Raw genomic sequence first — 13,521 nt, forward strand, 5'->3', positions numbered from 1 at the left:
CCGCACCCCATTGTAATCCCTACTTGAACATGGTGCTTTATGCCACATATTATGATCCAATGATGTGTTGCCATCCTATGATGTTTTGACTAGATATCCTTTGTCTTTGGGTTGATTCATGATCTTGATTGGTATGAGTTGTATGTTCTACTTTGGTGCTGTCCTATGGTGCCCTCCGTGTCGCGCAAGCGTGAGGGATTCCCGTTGTAGGGTGTTGCAATACGTTTATGATTCGCTTATAGTGGGTTGCGTGAGTGACTGAAACACAAACCCCGAGTAAGGGGGTTGTTGCGTATGGGATAAAGAGGACTTGATGCTTTATGCCATGGTTGGGTTTTACCTTAATGATCTTTAGTAGTTGCGGATGCTTGCTAGAGTTCCAATCATAATTGCATATGATCCAAGAAGAGAAAGTATGTTAGCTTATGCCTCTCCCTCATATGAAATTGCAATGACGACTATCGGTCTTGTTAACAATTGCCTAGGACAATTCTGCACACCGATCCACCATTATTACACACTCGCTATTTATAATATTTAGTAATATATTCTAACTTTATGATAACATCACCTACTTTTATATTTTATCTCTCCGATATCATACAAATTTATCCTCTTCATACCCACAACGTAGTTTTATTTCTCGTTGCTAGTTGAAAGCAAACGTTCGGTGTACGTAGAGTCGTATCAGTGGTAGATAGGGCTTGAGAGAATATTGATCTTACTTTTAGCTCCTTGTAGGTTCGACACTCCATACTTATCACTTCCACCTATGGAAATTGCTACGATGATTCCCTACACTTGAGGATTATCAAGCTCTTTTCTGGCGCCGTTGCCGGGGAGCAATAGCATGGGGTTCATATTCTCGCGTGTGCTTGTTTGCTTTCTTCACTAAGTAGATTTTGTTTTTCCTTCTTTGTTTCTGTTTAGTTGTGGGAGAAACATACAAAAAAAAATTAAAGAATGAAAATACAAAAAAATACTTGCCTCTCATACCTATTTTTTTCAAAAAAGAGAAGTGATTGGAAAGTTATGCATTGAAGAAGTGAGGGTCGACCTTGAGCACTTGTCTTCATGCTCATGGAAACAATGTAGAATTTTTCATGGAAGTTTCTCTGTAAATAATTATCCCCTTGTGTATATTCATTGTATTATAAAAATAATGTGCCAAGCCTTGGTTCTAGGATGATTAGATTGCTTGTTTAATATGTGCAGAATAAAAACAGAAACTTTGGCTGTAGCGCGTGATTTTACATTTTTTTACTGAAAAGTCAAATGGGTCTGAAACTTTTCTCACATTACTTCTATACAAATTGTTCAAATTGTCAAATTTATTTCATAATTATTGAAGTTACAGAAGTTTACTAAACCTCCAGATTACTACAGAATGTCCTGTTTTAGACAGATTCTGTTTTTCGTGTGTTGTTTGCTTATTTTGATGCATTTATGGCTAGTATCGGAGGGTATAAACCATAGAGAAGTTGGAATACAGTAGATATAGTTCTAATACAAAATTGGAATGAGTTTGATATAGTACCTAAAGGTTGTGATTTGCTTTATTATACTAACGGATCTCACAAAGTTTTTGTTAAAGTTTTGTGTGGATGAAGTGTTCGAAGAATGAGGAGTTACCGATGTGAGAAGAATAGAGAGGCAAGAGCTCAAGCTTGGGGATGCCCAAGGCAGCTCCAAGTAAATATTCTAAAGATACTCAAGCATCTAAGCTTGGGGATGCCCCGGTTGGCATCCCATCCTTCTTCTTACAATTATCGGTATACCCCCAAGTGCCTACTCGGTATATGACTTATTAAACCATGCACACTCTTAATCCATGCAGGCTTGGACCCACGGATACGGAAGTAAAGCAGAGAAATCTTTTGGTTGTTAATAGAAAAAGAAGTGCCAAGCCAACTGAAAATACTTGTCCTAAAGAGGTATTCACATGCTTTTGTCTATCATAATTAATAAAACACTAGAGATTGATACTGTCCATTTGTACATTTCTCCCATGATTTGTTTTCCCATCTGTTTGTCTTCTGTTATTGACGGGCGATGTAGTGTGTACAATCTTTGGTTAATGTTGCTTAAATCTTAGTTAATTATATGCTTAAACTAAGTTCTTTTTCATGCACCACTCTTTTCGGTTGTGAAATCATGATTCATAAATTTGTAGTGCATCTTGGAAAGGTTATGATAGTATGATACTATTGGTTGCAGCGTCGATGATGTAATGTGGATATTTACACCGACTGATAGCCTGTGGCCAAATCGTTTTGTTAATTGCAGATATTGCAATTATCTATCTTTTCTTGCAGGGATTACATGATCTACACACCAGAGACTCTGAAATACATGAGCATAATGATGAGTATGACAGAGGAAGTATAGTGACAAGCACCAATCAGTCTGAGGTAAGGATAAAGCCGAGAAGCAACACATGCATGCGATGTTGTTTCTTATAGGATCAATAGATAAGCTGCAATGAAGGATTATGAGGATAATTTGCTTGCATCATTTCTACTAAAAGTCCTCTTTGTAATTATCTTTCGGCTTATAATTATGTTTGTCATTTCCAAATTCATGTTGTGACTGCAATGAAGGTCTCTTTTATGAATGTCAAATGTCATTTCTAAACTCAATGTTGTGACTATTTCTCTTGTGCTAAGTTGAGATCAAGGACTGTTGGTCATTTCTAAATATTGGTAAGTTTGAAGAAGCCCAACATGCATGACCAAGCTTAGATTAGGAACCCAACTAGTTGCCTTGCTCTGTGTAGACAAGATTAGAGCGCACAATCCCACCTCAAGAGGTGTGCCTGGGGCGCACCCCAACCACTAGACTACAGATAAATGTAGCCAGTGGCGGAACCAAGATTGAAGCAAACCCCTGGACAATTTTTTTCCTGGCACCTATAACCAACCCAAGAATACCTCATAACATTCCTAAAACATAAAAAATGCAAAAACATACAAAACAAGGCTCAATTGCCAATAAATCTAGAAATTAAACTCAATGAATAACAAGCCAACAAACTAGATAAAAGTGGTGCTATGTAGGCAAGCACAGAAAGAAAGATCACCTGCCAACAACATCACATATATGGCGCAAGCAAATCAGTAGCCTTATTCGGTAGAGCGACTGCAGGTGCCACTGAAACAACATATTTGTTTTCTTATGCAGCATGTAGAGCAACCCGATATTTTGTCCATGTTTTTCACGGCGTGGAGGAAAAGGAGCTTTGATTGGGTATTGCACGTCTATTCTATATATACATTGCCGTTTCTATGTTTGGAGACGGACTTCCTTTCTGTCCACCATTATTTACTCTCCGATAATGGGCTTGCGAGGTCTCTCGAAGTTGATTTGAAAAGTGGTGCTTAGAGTTGAGAATTTGTTGTGGAATTCCAAGGTGGTGCATGTTAGAAGAGACCCTAATAGGTGGTTCATTATATCTCTAAGTTTTGTTTTTATGTTAATTGAGGGGCGATGACGGCGGCGCGCCTTCGGTTCGCTTCAGTGCTGGTAGTCGTCGCTACGTGATCTACGGATCTACTCCCTCCGTTCCATATTACTCGTCACTGATTTAGTACATTGTACAAAATCAGCGACAAGTAATATGGAACGGAGGGAGTAGATGTAATTTCTATTAATTCTGGTATTCGTTGTAATGACATGATCGAAGATGAATAGATCGGAAATTTTCTCGCCAAGAAAAATCTGATGGTTCTTTGCGTGGAGTGTTCCTTCGCATGACGGGTGATGATGTTACTTTTTTTTGCTGGGTGACAAGTGATGTTGCTGATGACTGTAAACAAAACATTAAAAAGAACCAGTGACATATACATACATATTGGCATGGAATCATGTTATCCAAGGCTGCCCTGGCAAGTAAAAGAGATTCCGCACCGATCACTGTAAAAACATTTAAAAGATGCATTTTTTTTTCTACAGATGACTTTGTCAATCTTAAGATATTGTGCCGGCTCAGTATCTTCGAGGTGCTCATAGGGTTGAATATATGTGCATGTATGTAAGCATCTGTTCTATTGTGTTAAAAAATGCATCTTCGATCTGATCATATATTTGTGTATATTATCATTTTGGCATCCAAAGCGCTGCTCCAGCCAGTACAAAAGATTCCGCGCTGACTTCGGAATTTTCAAGGTCAACTTCTACTGCAACACTTGTATAAGTTCAGGGCAGGAAAGGCAAAGCGTATCTCAGAGGAGTTCAGTTTGTAGCAAGCGGCAAACAGAAATGGCAAACGATTCTTCGCGCGTCCGCGTGGTTCGCAGGAGCACCGTCAAGGCCTCCGTCACGCGGCCCGGCGCCGTGCTTCCCGTCTCCAACCTCGACCTGCTGTATTACCCCATGCCGCTCTCGATGGTCTGCGCCTACCGCAGGCCCTCGACCGGTGGTGGCTTCGTCGACGTCGTCGCCGCCTTCGAGGCCAAGCTGCCGTTCCTGCTCGACCACTTCTTCCCCCTCGCCGGCCGCATCGTGGCCAACCCGCGCTCAGGGCTCCCGGAGGTGCACTGTGACAACCAGGGCGCGGAGCTCGTCGTCGGTGAGGTCGGCCTGGCGCTGGGCAGCCTGGACTTCGGCGACCTGGACGCGTCCCTGGTGAGGGTCGGCGTCCCTGTCCAGTATGCCGCGGACGTCGCGCTGTCGGTGCAGCTCGTTTCGTTCTCCTGTGGAGGGTTCGTTGTGTCCTGGAGCACGAACCACGGCCTCGCGGACGGGTGCGCCCTGTGCATGATCGTTGACGCGTGGTCTGAGCTCGCGCGGTCCGGGACGATCGTCGCCGCCCCGAACTACGACCGCTCCGTCTTCCGCCCTCGTGCCGCGCCGTCGCACGGCCCTTCGGTGGGCGATCTGTTCTTGCCGCTGGTGAGCGAGCGTCTCGTCAACGCCCTCACGGCCGGGGGCTCCTTGCTCGGCCGCACCTACTACGTCGAGGAGCGGGACCTCGCCATGCTGCGCGCGCAGGCGAGCGCCGACGGGGAGCGCGGCGCGAGCCGCGTCGAGGCGGTGTCTGCGTACCTGTGGAAGGTGTTCGCCGCCACCGTGGGCTCGTCGGACGAGAGTTGCCGCATGGGCTGGTGGGTGAACGGGCGACGGCGTGTCACAACCGCGCCGGAGGAAGCCATGCGCAACTACGTCGGCAACGTCACGACGTTCGCGGTGGCGGAGGCGAGCGTGGACGCGATCCAGCGGCGGCCGCTCCCAGAGATCGCGTCGATGGTGCGCAAGTCCATCAGGTCGACGGCCACCGACGAGCACTTCCAGGAGCTGGTGGACTGGGTGGAGGAGCACAAGGGCAAGGGCAATGGCAAGGCTGCGGTCAAGTTCGTGGAGACGGCGACCGTCGGGCTGGGCAGCCCGGCGATGGGCGTTACGTCGTTCGCGTCCTTCAGCGTCGACACGGACTTCGGATTCGGGCACGCCGCCGTAGCGATGCCTACGTGGGTAGACTGCGGGAGGCTGTGCTCCGGCTTCGTGAAGATCATGGCGCGTCCGGGGGGTGACGGTGGTGGTGGTGGTTCCTGGATCTTCGGCATGTCCGTTTGGCCGAAGCTCGCCGCAGCGCTCGACTCCGATGAGCAGCGCATCTTCAAGCCTCTCACCGCCGAGTGTCTCGGCCTCATGGCTGCAGGAAATTAGTATAGCCGGCTCTGGTCGCATGCAGCATGCATGCATGCATTAATTAATTTAAGAATAAGAGGGCAGCGATTCACACAAATAAACCACATGTTCTGTTTTCAGATCTTGCGGTAGCAGTATTTGTGTGATGGATCCACGCAAGTTTTTTTTCTTTACTTTTCCTTTTGAGATCATGTGCTGGCTTGTTACAAGGTAATCACCTTTAGAAGAACTACTGTGCTGGCTTGTTACATTCACGATGGACATGATTACATGAACAGCACACATATGGATAAATTGAGTTTCAAGTTTGAGCTTGATCATCTTGAAAAGGTTTGCTAGTGGCGTAAAGTCATAAGCATCAGAAGTAACCGCATGATGGAGCACCACCAGGCTACCAGTTTCAACCATTGTTGTGCCGACATCTAACTCTTCTGCAAAGGTAATCACCTTTAGAAGAACTACTGTTTTAGCATGCGGTACATCGGACAGACCATACGCGGAACCAGCCACGGCAAACTGAGGTTCACCATCTTCATTTCTACAAATGAATCTCCAACCACCTCTTCCCGATTCAGCGGAGAAGGCCGCGTCACAATTAATATTTGCCATGTCCAGTGGAGGTGCTTTCCATAATCCCCGGGTGGCCGCACAGGTTGCCGGTGGCGGGTTCAGAATTGTTATCTGTTCATCAACATGATGTTGTGCTTGGTGTTGGAATTCAGCAACTCCCAAATGTCTCCCCATGATTGCATTTGTTCCTCTCAGACCACCATAACCACAACAGTGCTATGTTCATGAGTTCTTTTCCCTCCGACAACCTGAGAATAGTCTGAATGACCTCCTTTGCTGATCCAAGCTGGGAGAGGTTGATTCGGACATCCTCCAGTTGCAGAGCTCGCCACCGTTGTTTTACCAATTTGCACTTAATGAACAGATGCCCGCCATCTTCAAAAAGTCACCCACATACAGCACATCGAGTATCAAGCTCCACTCCTCACCTGCTGATGTTCATATATATGGGATGACTGTTGTACGCCAGCCTCCAAAGGAAGTGGTGCACTCTCGGTGGGCACTTGATCTTCCACAACGATTCATAAATTGCAGCGTCATGTGTCTCTGCTCCTCAATTTTGCCCTCTCTGTCTAGTGGCCTCACGGTGCAACATGTCGATATTGTTGGAATTATGTGTCCTACAACTATATTCAAATTACTAGGAATTACTAATATTCGGAATACCTCATTATGAAATTATACATGTATTTATGCATGGAATTACTTTACATGATTATCATGGAATTATCACTTGCTGGAACGTACTTAAGTTATATGCTTAAGGAAGCTGGTCGATTGTCAGTGGAATGCAATATAATATTTATATTGGAAAGACTACCCGGGTACACTGATGACTGGAAGGAGCTCGATCATATAGTTAGATTACAGCCCTAATGTTGATCTACATAATTAGAGGAATTTACACTCTATTATGGCGCGTTGCTCACAAGCGCGTGCTCCGGGGACAAAATGGGTAGAATCCGTTAAACAGACAAATATGATCGTGGTTGGTAATTTGATCTGGACTCTATTCCGGAAAACTAGTTGAAAAGACTAGGAATCTTATCTGTATAAGAGGTGGACTCTTTGGAAAGACAGTATAAGAAGGTCCCTACCCCCTAGCCTCAGATATGCGAATTGTGAGCGGCACCACGGATAAGCGCAGAGGAATTAGGGGGTAGACCGCAAACCCTAAATTTCTAACAGATATGAACTCTATACGCAGACTTAACTAAAAACACTCCCTTGCTGTCAAAGTGCCAAGCTAGAAAATCTTCTGTTTGCTCACAAATAGGGATGCTCAATATAATAGCAACACCGTCCGGATGGAAATAGTTCTCAACTAACGCCTTGTCCCATCAACTAATAGTTGGGTCAATTAATTCCAAGACCTTGGTAAGAAGACCTTGGCCCTGATGAGAACATGGGCGCCTAGTCACAGCTATTGGGACCCACGGATCTTCCCAGATCCTAACTGAATTGCCATTCCCAATTCTCCATATAAGTCTCTCCTTTAGCCACTTCCGCTTCGGTACAACTCCCTAAACACATCAAGGGCTCAGATTATTCCATACCCCTTCATAACAAAGGGCAGGTTGATTCGGACATCCTCCAGCTGCAGAGCTCTCCACCGTTGTTTTACCAATTTGCACTTAATGAACAGATGCCCGCCATCTTCACAAAGTCGCCCACATACAGCACATCGAGTATCAAGCTCCACTACTAACCTGCTGATGTTCATATATATGGGATGACTGTTGTGTGCCAGCCTCCAAAGGAAGTGGTGCTCTCTCGGTGGGCAGTTGATCTTCCACAGCGATTCATAAATTGTAGTGTCATGTGTCTCTGCTCCTCAATTTTGCCCTCTCTGTCTGGTGGTCTCACGATGCAACATGTCGATATGAACTCTATACGCACACTTAACTAAAAACACTCCCTTGCTGTCAAAGTGCCAAGCTAGAAAATCTTCTGTTTGCTCACAAATAGGGATGCTCAATATAATAGTAACACCGTCCGGATGGAAATAGTTCTCAACTAACGCCTTGTCTCATGAACTCATGGTTGGGTCAATTAATTCCAAGACCTTGGTAAGAAGACCTTGGCCCTGATGAGAACATGGGCGCCTAGTCACAGCTATTGGGACCCACAGATCTTCCCAGATCCTAACTGAATTGCCATTCCCAATTCTCCATATAAGTCTCTCCTTTAGCCACTTCCGCTTCGGTACAACCCCCTAAACACATCAAGGGCTCAGATTATTCCATACCCCTTCATAACAAAGGGCAGGATAGTCTTTTCTTAATGTTTTTTTAGCAGTTAGTCTTTTGTTAAAGTACGTCTACGTCTGTCGTATACAAATTGCACAGGTGCTGAGCCGGCCCATTAAGCTACGACGTTCAATAGAAGGGCAACCCTAAAAATACAGGAGGATTTGAACTCAAGACCTCCCACTAGACAAAACGTGCCAATAGCCACTTCAACCAACTACTACTTATGTTATATTCTAGCGAGAAATATATAAGAAAACACAGTAGCGTACATATATATGAAATATTTGCTGAAAAAACCTGAAACTTTTATTAAAAAAATGCGAACAATTTTAAAATGCTGAATAGTTTTGGAATTTGTGAACGAAATTTGAGCAATTTTACTTTGAAAGTGAACAAAATTTTGAAACACAAACAATTTCTGAACATCTTTCGAAACATGATTTTTTTTAAATTGTCGTTTTATTTTTTGGGGAGGTTTGTTTGTCCCATTTTCCTTTTTATTTTTCAATTTTATTTTGATCTTAATTCTCTTTAAAAAAACCACGAACTGTTTCTAAATCGTGAACCTTTTCTTAAATCCATGAACTTTTCAAATTCAGAAATATTATTTTAATATCGTGAACTTCGTTTTCAAATCTGTGAACGTTTTTACATATCCAAGAACTATTTTCAACTTTATGAACTTTTTCCAATGCCCGGGATTTTTTTTCAAATTCGTGAGCATTTGTTATTAAAATTCATGATTTTTTTCAAATCCATGAATGCTTGGGCAGGCCCAATAGGCACGCGACAGGAAAGATGCATTGCCTAGTTGGGCTAAAACATAAGCTTTTTTTCTTTTCTGTTTTTTTTCTTTTTTCCTTAATTTGATTTCTCCTTTTTGAAACCTACCTAAAAATTGTTCATATTTTCAAACATTGTTCACAAATTTTAAAAATATTCTGAAATTAAAAACACTATTCAAGTTTACATTTTTGTTCACAAATTTAAGAAATGTTTGCAATTTGTGGGTAATATAAATTGTTGGGAATTTGTCCACAATTTTAGAAAAAGTGTTCAAGTTTATAAAATTTTCATACAGAATTTGAAATTCCATATTTGTTCACTAATTTCAATAGATTGTTAGGATATAGGAGAATTTTCATGTTGATTGATAATGCCAAAAATTGGAAATAACAGAGGCATTCTTAATTAGAAACACCGATGCACCCGTTTGGCCCAGTCTAGCCCACTCCTCTCAATAGGTGTTTTTTTTCTATGGATGAATAACCCCAACTTCTTGCAACAGCTTGACACGGATATATGAAACATCCATGCCAGGTTTGAACAACTTCCGACACTATTTGCACGTTGTGACACGTCCGCCCATTTATCAGCTTTTTGTCACCGAAAAAACTCTAGAAAATGCAAAACTTGTTAAAAATCCAAAAAATTTGGCATGATGCCTTGAATTTATGATGAAGCTGGTGGAAAAAAATTGGAGCCATTCGACGGATGTCGAAAATCAACGTGCTTTCAAAAGGATCCTTCTCACCCTACCTGAACACCCTTCGTCGCACATGGTCTTTGGGGTGCTATTGTTTTCTTAGGACTTTCAGATGAATCTCTGATTCTTTTTTCCCTGTTTCTGCTTGGAGTCAGGTCATGTGAGTTCATCCAACCGTTCACGTACAAGTACATGTTGCATTGCAATTTGCATGTAACGTTGCTTTAGCAGAGGAGAATTGGGTGATGGACTTGCTATCAGCCTGGTTATGAACTACTATGTCTATTCCTAAATTGATAGCATATTAGAAAGCATGCACTCTAAATTTGGCTGATGCGATAAAAAGAGTATTCATATTGTTTTCTTGAGTAAAGAAGGTATTCAAATTGTTTGGGTGAAATGTACATGAAAGGAATATTGATTTACGAAGAATGATATTTCAAATTATGTATGCCAAGAATTAGGTACTATACACTTCATGTGAAATTTCAAATTTTCAAAAGGCTTAAACTATTATTTTTAGGGAAGGTTATCCTATATATGTTTACATGTGTCAGCTGAGACGCGCAATGCAAGCTTCCTGGTGTGACAAAAGTTTTTGGAATTGAAAAAAGTTCATCAGTTTGAAAAAGGTTAAGAATTTGACAAAAAGTTCACAAATTTGAAAAAAAATCACAAAATAAAAAAAAGTTCACAATTTTGACAAAACAAATTTCACGAATTTGATAAAAGTTTATGAAATTCAAAAAAGTTCATCGACTTCAAAAAAAGGTTAAATAATTTGTAAAAAGTTAAATTTTTTGAAACGAAATCTTGAAATTGATAAAAGTTTGCGATATTGAAAAATATTCATTTATATGAAAAAAGATCACAGATTTAAAAGATAAGTTCAGGGATTTAAAATATGTTCATGAATTTAAGAAAATAAAAAAAGAAAATAGAAAAATAAGAAGAAATAAAGAAAAATAAAACGAAGAAAAAAAGGCAAAAAAGGAAAACAGACTGATAAGATGCACAACAAGACGAATAAAAGAAGAGACCAGGCACAACAGCTACGCTGTCCTAGTTGGTTACTGTAGGTAGAGATAAACCAACAGGTTGGGTGTTCGATACTGCCTCACCCACTTATTTTTTGAAGCTTAAAAAATTAATAAAATAATAAATGGGCCAGGGCCAGGATGGAGGGGGGACATGCTCCAGTTTGTCTGATGGGCCGGCGGATCTGCTATGTACGTCTACGAACAGCTCGTACACCTCACAATATGGAGGTGTGTATACGGCCTGGCTCTCCTTTAGCACTTGTAATCCTTTGAGTACACTTTTCCAGACATAGCTCATATCTGTTACCGGCTTGGCCTCAAGGATGTTTCCATTGGGGAAATATTTAGCACTGAGAACTTGAGCACATAAGGAGTTTGGAGCCTGCATAATGCGCCAGCTTTGTTTTGCGAGCATAGCTAAGTTGAACGAGTGAAGATCTCGGAATCCTAAGGCCCCTTCCTTTTTCAGCAATGTCATTCTTTCCCAGCCAATGCAATGCATCGATTCTCTTCACTTAGTCAATTTCACCATTACTTGCATATTAGTTGGCTTATCTCATCTCAGAGAGACTTTGTCAGATCAAAACACATCATAGAATATGTGGGGATTGCTTGAGCAACTGCTTTAATGTAAACTTCTTTGCCAACAGTAGAGAGATATCTATCCAGACCATCTTGTAGGCGGGTGATGATATTATCCTTGATGCATGAAAAATACGCCTTCTTGGACTTCCCAACATACATTGGTAAACCAAGATATTTGCCTCTACTTGCTTCAGCCCCCCACTGGAGTTCTTGCAAGATCAGGTTCTTATACACTTGGCTAGCATTAGCACTGAAAAATACTGAGGATTTTTCCCTATTGATCATCTGGCCAAAACTTTCCTCATAAGCTTGTAGGATTTGATTTATCACTTCAACACTCTGGATACTAGCCTCCATAACTAACAAGGAGTCGTTAGCGAAGAGTAAATGATTTAGTGTTGGGACAGAAGGCGCAAGCTTCAGTCGCCTAATTTTCTCCAATTCCTCCGCTCTATTCAGCATGGCAGAGAAACCCTCCGCACACAAGAGAAAATAAGTACGGCGAGATCGGGTCCCCTGTCTTAGGCCTCTCCCCGGTACCACCACATCATAGATGTCACCATTTATCCGGAACCGGCGCGATACCATGGTTGCACACTTCATCACCAGTTGCACAAATTCCTTAGTGAAGCCCATCCGCCTCATCACCCCTTGCAAAAACGGCCACTCCACCCGGTCGTACGCCTTACTCATGTCTAGTTTTAGTGCCATGCCCACCTCCTTCCCTGTTCTCTTTCTTCTCATGAAATGTGTCATCTCATAAGTCAAAATGGTGTTATCTGATATAAGCCTTCTAGGGACAAATGCACTCTGGTTGGGGGATATAAGATCATCCAGAATTAACTTGAGGCGGTTTGCAATGACTTTGGACACACGTTTGTACACAACATTGCAGAGGCTAATAGAGCGTCAATCTTTGACCCGATCAGGGTTCTGAACCTTTGGGATGGGCACAATAACAATTTCATTCCATACCTTATATTGCCACCTCGCAACACATGTAACACTTCTTGCACCACAGCATCTCCAACCGTACTCCAAAAACTCTTGTAAAAATAACTCGCATCTCATCCGCACTCCGGGGCCTTGAGGTCACCCATTTCATCAATAGCCTTCTTGATCTATTGTGCAGTGTATTCTTTGAGCAACAGTTCATTCATTTGCGCAGAAACTCTCGGATGTACAACTTGGAGGACTTGATCAATATTTATACCTACCATGGGGGTAAACTGTTGGGAAACGTAGCATGCAATTTAAAAAATTATCCTACACTCACGCAAGATCTATAGGAGATGCATAGCAACGAGAGGAGGAGAGTGTGTCTACGTACCCTCATAGAACGAAAGCGGAAGCGTTTGACAACGCGGTTGATGTAGTCGAACTTCTTCTCGTTCTGACCGATCAAGCACCGAATGTACGGCACCTTCGAGTTCTGCACACGTTCAGCTCGATGACGTCCCTCGAACTCTTGATCCAGCAAAGTGTCGAGGGATAGTTCCGTCAACACGACGGCGTGGTGACGGTGATGGTGAAATGATCCGCGCAGGGCTTCGCCTAAGCACTATGTGAATATGACTGGAGGCGTAAACTGTGGAGGGGGGCGCCGCACATGGCTAACAATCATTGTTGTCTGTTCTAGCGGTGCCCCCCTCATATATATAGGTTGGGGGAGGAGAGGCAGCCAAGGGGGTGCCCAAGTAGGAGGAATCCTACTTGGGAGCCTCCCAATTCGGCCTCCCCCCTTCCATATCCGTCCGAAGGGGGAAGGAAGGAGGAGGGAGAAGAGAAGGAAGGGGGAGGCTGAATTGCTTCCCTTCCTTTTTCTCTTCCCCTCTTTCGTTCCCCCCTTATTTTCGGCCTACATGGGGAGCATCAGCCCCTTAGGGGCTGGTGTGTCCCCCTCTTGGCCCATTAGGCCCATGTAGTTGCCGGGGGGATGCCC

The 13,521-nt window shown here is 43.0% G+C and overlaps 1 protein-coding gene across 1 annotated transcript; it reads left to right on the forward strand.

Moving 5' to 3' along the window:
- Window positions 1–4,239: 4,239 nt before the first annotated feature.
- On the forward strand, window positions 4,240–5,837 carry LOC119298516 (hydroxycinnamoyltransferase-like). The gene has a single exon (XM_037575889.1). It carries the CDS (start codon window positions 4,258–4,260, stop codon window positions 5,662–5,664), a length of 1,407 nt encoding a protein of 468 aa, XP_037431786.1. The 5' UTR covers window positions 4,240–4,257; the 3' UTR covers window positions 5,665–5,837.
- The last annotated feature ends 7,684 nt before the right edge of the window (window positions 5,838–13,521 follow it).

The sequence above is a fragment of the Triticum dicoccoides genome, chromosome 5A (genome assembly GCF_002162155.2).
Source record: "Triticum dicoccoides isolate Atlit2015 ecotype Zavitan chromosome 5A, WEW_v2.0, whole genome shotgun sequence".
In the NCBI taxonomy this organism is placed as follows: domain Eukaryota; kingdom Viridiplantae; phylum Streptophyta; class Magnoliopsida; order Poales; family Poaceae; genus Triticum; species Triticum dicoccoides.